This window comes from Littorina saxatilis, linkage group LG10 (assembly GCF_037325665.1).
Source record: "Littorina saxatilis isolate snail1 linkage group LG10, US_GU_Lsax_2.0, whole genome shotgun sequence".
NCBI lineage: Eukaryota > Metazoa > Mollusca > Gastropoda > Littorinimorpha > Littorinidae > Littorina > Littorina saxatilis.
Window position 1 is genome coordinate 9,341,855 of NC_090254.1, and position 7,500 is coordinate 9,349,354.

General features: G+C 44.9%; 1 protein-coding gene and 1 long non-coding RNA gene across 2 annotated transcripts in view; both read left to right on the top strand.

The window, feature by feature from the left end:
- The window catches only part of LOC138978123 (uncharacterized), a 255,844-nt gene that overhangs the window by 232,497 nt on the left and 15,847 nt on the right, over positions 1–7,500 (top strand). The window lies entirely within an intron of this gene.
- The window catches only part of LOC138978119 (uncharacterized), a 46,731-nt gene that overhangs the window by 23,384 nt on the left and 15,847 nt on the right, over positions 1–7,500 (top strand). Inside the window, exon 2 of the mRNA XM_070350760.1 lies at positions 1,898–2,035. Within this exon, the coding sequence (XP_070206861.1) occupies positions 1,898–2,035 (138 nt within the window). The remainder of the gene's footprint in view (positions 1–1,897; positions 2,036–7,500) is intronic.

The window sequence follows — 7,500 nt, forward strand, 5'->3', positions numbered from 1 at the left end:
CACACACACACACACATACAGACTGGTACACACACACACACTGGCACACATCAGTACACACACACACACACACACACACACTAAACCGAACGAGTTCACAAACAGGGACATGACCGGCGTATCATGTGCCGTACCCTTCAATGGGGTACATCGTGCACCTATGTTATCTCTTCAGTAGTCTTACAATGATAATTATCAAGTCAAGTTGTGTGTCGAGTGTGGGATCGAAACGCAGAAGTTCAAAAAAGCGTCCGACTTAGGGGATGAAGTTGCATAATTCAAGCTTGCACTTGATAATGTTGGTGAAACACAGTGCCTAACTCTTATAGACTTTGGTGTTGCCACTGAGTGTTTGCATTTCGTCACCGCAAAAGCCGACAAAAACCCCTCATCTGTCATTGTTACTAAGCTAGAGTAGACTGAACTGTTTCTCCTTACTCCAACATAGCCTCAGGGTTACACAGTGTAGACTGGGATTGTAACGTAAATGTTAACACTTGCATGGTCCGCCTGTTCAGTTAGTACTTATGTGGTCTCTCCCAGTCTCTCTGTCCGTATGGTACGTGTGTGCCTCTGTGTGTGTGTGTGTGTGTAATCAGCCAAGCAAGCGAACGATCCACCAACCATTCAATCGGCCAACCAAGCAAACAACGGCGGAAACTATGATTCAGTTACTCCGCGGCATTCGATCTACCAACTTATCACACAGTGCAACCAACTGTTGGTTTAAACAAGGTTTTACTGATTCAGTTAGACGGCGTGGTACAGTAGTAAAAAAAGAAATAATAGGGACACGAACTCAAGCGGCGAACGCTTTTATTCAGTCAGTCACTCAGTAAACACGCTAGTCCGTTAATCATTCACCCGTACCCACTCATTCTTCAGTTAGTCTAGCGATCCCTCATCCACGCACCTACCCAATCATTTAATCCACCCATCAGTCATCCACCTATGCATGCACACAACCAACTTTACCAAAACAATCCACCGAGCAGCCAACCAACAAGAGCAATCTGTCAATCGTTCAATCAGTCTGTCGGTGAGTCTGTGAACCAATCTATCAATCGTCCAATCAGTATGTCGGTGAGTCTGTGAACCAATCTGTCAATCGTCCAATCAGTCTGTCGGTGAGTCTGTGAACCAATCTATCAATCGTCCAATCAGTCTGTCGGTGAATCTGTGAACCAATCTATCAATCGTCCAATCAGTATGTCGGTGAATCTGTGAACCAATCTGTCAATCGTTCAATCAGTCTGTCGGTGAGTCTGTGAACCAATCTATCAATCGCTTGTAAATCATCAAGGAACACGAAAAGTTGCAAATACCTAACAGCAGTTTATTTCATTTTGTATGTTGACTCCATTGTACGATTGTCCATTTTCCAGGGTGTTTATAGCCGTTTTCTGGAAAGAGCCGTGTGATTTCTTAGCTTGTCTTGTAGCTCAGTTGGTAGAGCACTGGACTTGTGATCGAAAGGTCGCAGGTTCGAATTCGGGCCGGGACGGACACGGGTCAACTTTATGTGCAGACCCAGAGACGGAAGCCATGTCCCACCCCCGTGTCATCACAATGGCACGTAAAACACCTTGGTCATTCTGCCATAAGTGCAGGTGGCTGAATAACCTAAACACGCAGACACCTGGGTAGCGCGACTCCGTTGCTGCTAGCTTTCCACTGGGAGGAAGCGACCCGAATTTCCCAGCGATGGGACAATAAAGTAATGAGAATGAATAAGCGCTCTGCGGACTTCCCTTAGTTCTTTAGGGGGGGGGGGGGAGGGGAAGGGGAAGGGGGGGGCGGGAGGGGCATTGGCAACATCTCTTTCAGAATCAATAAATCTATCAATAAATCACTCGAAATCAATGAATCAACCAGTTGTTTTCACTGTTATTTGCAGACCCGTTACCGATGAGGCTGAGAGCGTTGCCGCAGTCGTTCTGGCAGCAGCCCAACGTGACGCAGCAGGTATCTCCAGCCACCATGTTCCCCGTGCTGCCCCCACTATGCAACAAGGACACTGAGGAAGACATTACAGGTTGGTGACCTCATCCTTGACTTTACATATCAGTTCCCCGTACGCCGCCCCCCCCCCCCCCCCCCCCCCGGCTTCCCCCCCTACCCACTCTTCAAAATTGAGGAAAATATTACAGGTTGGTGGCCTCGCCCTTGACTTAAAATGTCAGTTCCCCGCGCCCCCCCCCCCCCCCCCCGATTCCGCAATAAGGACACTGAGGAAGATATTACAGGTTGGTGACCTTGTCCTTGACTTTAAATGTCAGTTCCTCATGCCAGCCTTGTGTGACTGTGATTGAACTCTCAGTGCGGAATTGTAAAAGAATATGTGAGCAGTGGGTGCTACCAGAGACTGTAGACCCTGCAGGAGAGACATTTACAGAAACCCAACCCCTCGCTCGTTATCGCCAAGCCGTTTTAAAGCATGGACTACGCCCGCCAAACTCGACTTGAAGTGATAGCGAAGCGACCTCCTCAAAGCGAAAGTATCTGAAAAAAAGAGCGCCGTTAGTTTGTCAGAACAGAAGGTGGTCCATATTAGGAGCCCGTCCATATTACTGAGGAGCCCTTCCCCTACTTTTGAAATTAGAGACCAGGAAATATCCACTGATCATAAATGTGCCTAGTACTGAACAGTTTAGAAACATAAAGAACCCAGACAACACAGGGCCGGACCAAATGAGTTGTAAGGGGGGGGGGGGGTTCCTCCTTTTTTGGGGGGGCAAATCAGCGAAGTGGCAAAGCCACAAGCGCGCGCCTGCAAAGCAGGCGCGTGAACTAGGGGGGTCCGGGGGCATGCTCCCCCGGAACATTTTTGAAAAACGGTTTAAATCTGTGCAATCTGGTGCATTCTTGGCCTTGTTTTGAGGGTTACGAGCAGCATTGTTTTGGTGCTAAAACTAGTAAAAAAAAAAAGAACACTCAAAGCAAGGTACATGCTTTTTCCAGGGGTGGGGTTCCGGAACCCCTGGAACCCCCCCCCTGGGTCCGGCCCTGCAACAGATGTGTGCAACGTGCTGTCCGCCGTTATGATTTCTCTCTCTGTCTCTCTGTCTCTCTCTTTCTCTCCCTCTCTCCCTCTATCTCTCTCTCCCTCTATCTCTCTCTCCACCTTCTCTCTCTCTCTCTCTCTCTCGCTCGCTCTCTCTCTTTCTCTCTCGCTCTATCTCTCACTCAAATTATCTGACTATTTAACAGTTTTTGAACTGACTAAAATAATTATAACGTGTACGACAATTTGCGAAAGGCTCAGAAGTCAACCTATCAGTTCAGACTTGTATTGAAGTAACTGTGAATATATATAGGTTACACACTCCGAGTTCTGATTATCTTGGCTCGGTAATACATGAAAATCGACCCGAGGGAAAATAATTATGCAAGATACTCAGGACGAGGTGTGTAAGCTATTTATCCCATTACTCCGACGTTTTCATTAAAAACACTTACTTTTTCCACTAAAACCTGCCCGTGCCTGTTTTCAGCTTGCCAAAAAACAGTCGAAATTCATGTCAATGAATTCATGCGCAAAGCTAGTTCCCATTTGTCAGCATAATGGACGGCGTCATTCGACTTGTATATGTGGACATTCAGTCATTCATATTGCTTATAAAATGATCTGCTATCTGCTTTTACATTTTGAAAGTCATTTTAAAATATCCCTGTGTATATTTGACATCGGCTTTCGTTATACTCAATTCGGCATACCGGGTTTATATTTTTACCAGAATTGCGCACAATAATGACAGCGCAACAAATTCAGTTCGGGCCGTGCTGGTCAGTTCGCATGCAGTGTTACTGTTTGTCAGTCGGGGATAGAAATGTTGGCTGTCATCGCGCTGTTCTGTTTTGGTTTTCACACGTGGATCACTTACATATTCAGTCGTCGGGTTTAGGTGAGCCAAAGCTTCAATACTTCGCCTGTTGTAGACGTTAAGCAATAAAGCTTGGAAGTTGTATGTCGGCACTGAGAGTCGGTCGCGGTACATCGCTTTCTACTTTGTCCCGGTCTTGAGTTTGAACACCTAAGGTTGGATACATCTAACGCCTCACATCCTCTTCTCTTCCCCATATATCTTGACTGTATTTCCAACTTCTTTTCGTCTTCTTCTTTTCATTTTGGTGCCACTCTCTCATTTGTCGCTGAACCCCGCAGTTGACTCGGCCCGTCTAGCAGACGACAGTTCGAACAGTCTTGAACAGCACGGTTGCAAGCAGATTCAGCTATCAATCGAAGCAATACACTTAAAGCCAAAGCAAATAACCAAATGAGAAAACCTAACGTTTGATTTGACTTCATGGTGAGTCTTCTGATATGGTTTTGGGCCGCTGGAATGGATCTCAACGGGTTCCCAGCTACGACAACTTTTCCGGAGTTATGCACCGCAGGCATGCCTTCGACAATCGATGTCAGTTTCAGATTGAGTTTTCGAACTACCTGGTGACTGGGTTGTGTTTTGATTGCTCTCTCTCTCTCTCTCTCTCTCTCTCTCTCTCTCTCTCTCTCTCTCTCTCTCTCTCTCTCTCTCTCTCTCTCTCTCTCTCTCTCTCTCTCTCTCTCTCTCTCACGATCCCACTCTCTCTCACGATCCCACTCGCGATACTCTTTGAACATGCCTTTGACCATGCAGTCGCTTCAGCCAGCGAAATATCTCGACTCCGCTCTTTAAATCCATGCAGAATGTGTGTATCGTATGAAGTATTCTTTATTTTCTCAATATTGACACATGTAGGCCTGTGCCTATACGTGATATTGACTTTGACACCACCAAATATTTCAGTCGTATGTTGAAAAAAGTAGTCCATCTGTAAACTCTGAATATGCAGATGACCTCTAATAAATTATTCAATTGTACTCTGAAATCAAAGACAATGACCAATGACAGTTGAGATCGAAACTCGGTTGTGATGGGATATCCATATGGTTGTGATGGAATATTCAGAATAATCACCTCCTCAGCTAACAGAGACAAAGAGGCAGGCCATGGGATGAAGATCAACTTCTGCCCATTTATCAAGACAATTTTCACCTTGAAACAGCTCACACACTAACACTTTTTTTTCTCTGCGTTCGTGGGCTGAAACTCCCACGTACACTCGTGTTTTTTGCACGAGTGGAATTTTACGTGTATGACTGTTTTTTACCCCGCCATTTAGGCAGCCATACGCCGTTTTCGGAGGAAGCATGCTGGGTATTTTCGTGTTTCTATAACCCACCGAACTCTGACATGGATTACAGGATCTTTTTCGTGCGCACTTGGTCTTGTGCTTGCGTGTACACACGGGGGTGTTCGGACACCGAGGAGAGTCTGCACACAAAGTTGACTCTGAGAAATAAATCTCTCAAACGGATTGATTAAAAAGGACAACCAGAAGGCAAACTCAAAGTCTGTTTCTAGCCAGGTATTGCTATCGGCTTTACTCTTATTAGGCCCCCCCGTAAAATATTCTGTTTACGGTAACCCGACCGACCCTATTTTTTTCGCGCGACCCTAGACTTTTTTTTGGCATTTGGGAAAAAAATTTTTGCAAAATAACGTAAAAATATGAAAAAAAAAAAAAAAATCCCGACCTACCGACCCTATTTTTTTGGCCTATGTTACCGTAAACAGACCTATTTTGTTTGGGCCTTACTGGTAAAAAGCGCCCCGCTTACTAATTGGTACATGGTTTAATTGGTTTACCAAGTGTCAGATGATATTTACAAGAATCTTATGTTTCTGGAGGGACAGCGATAAAGACGTGATATTCGAGCTCCTTGTTAAACAGTTTCGTAAATCATCAATGAATAATTTGATATGTAGTGATCATCAATTATGTTTCTAATTGCGACCTCTAGACAGGTCGTGTGACAGATTATCTATTATGTAGTACACGAAGTCGTACAAACAAAAAATAACGATGATACGGAAAACAAAACCTGGGATTATCGGATTCATACATAACAGCCGAACAGGGTTCGCTCTGTCTGGAAATAAGTATATTCACCCAGTTCTTAGCTTTCATCATTGTTTTAATGATGACTTACGCAACTGCATGTTTTGCCACAGATACGTACACACACACACACACACACACACACACACACACACACACACACACACACACACACACACACACACACACACACACACACACACACACACACACACACACACACACACACACACTCTCTCTCTCTCTCTCTCTCGTTTAAAAAAACTTTTCAAGTCATTTGTTTTTCTTTACTCTTTGGAAGATGCTTCAGTTTCGGGGGTTCCACTACATTCCTTACCGACAACGGTATGTGTAATCCACCTTGTATGCCCAGTGATCACAATTCTCACCACTACATTCCTTACCGACAACGGTATGTGTAAGCCACCTTGTATGCCCAGTGATCACAATTCTCACCACTACATTCCTTACCGACAACGGTATGTGTAAGCCACCTTGTATGCCCAGTGATCACAATTCTCACCACTACATTCCTTACCGACAACGGTATGTGTAAGCCACCTTGTATGCCCAGTGATCACAATTCTCACCACTACATTCCTTACCGACAACGGTATGTGTAAGCCACCTTGTATGCCCAGTGATCACAATTCTCAGCACTGTTCCCAATCCCTTAATTGGCCTATTAACTGTACTCTAGGTACTTCAACCAACGTGATCAACGAGAAGTCATTGTACTGAAAAAGCACAAATACCGTCCGTTTGCACTGAGAAGAAGTTCATAAGGCCTAAAAAAAAATTAGGTGTGGTTACGGTAACCCGACCTACCCTATTTTTAGGGGCCGACCCTATAACTTTTTATTACATTTGTCAAAAAAACCAAAAAAACCAAAAAAACGAGTGCAAAAACGCAATGAAAGCTAAAGCGCCCGAGTCGCACACTTATTTCCCGGTCAAGTAGGTTTGATTTGTACACATTAGAAAAAAAAAGTTTAAAAAAAAAAGTGATTGCCTACCTTCCTACCCTATTTTTTGTGGCTATGTTACCGTAACCACACCTATTTTTTTTTGCCTAAATGCTAGTCCACACAGCCGCTAGCTACACCAGTGACCGCCAGTATACCACCGTTCTAGCAGTGCTTGTTATCAGTGTTATTCCAAGCCCAACAACCGCTCATCAGGCTCGGACCAGGCATTTTTTTACGCTGTCGTTGAAAAGTCGATATCCTGATTAGTCTGTTCCACCAGGCTGCAAAACAAGGAAAAGGCTGACTGCGATATCCTGCTGGTACGGATTAAATTGCTTTGCACTCCAGGCGAGCTCTCCTCTTTTTCCGCCCCTTGATTTTTTAGAGTAAAGTGATCCCTCCCCCCCCCCCCCCCCCCCCCCCCGCCCCCCGTCATTAAAAAACCATATCTTAAGACTTTCCCCTTTTAAGCCCTTGCTTTTTCAGAGTTTCTGTTCATAATTTACCTTTGTTATAAGACAGCCTCTTCAGTAGGCCTGATTTTCTAAAATTGTTGTAGCTGGGCAAAGAGATGCTTCAATTGTTT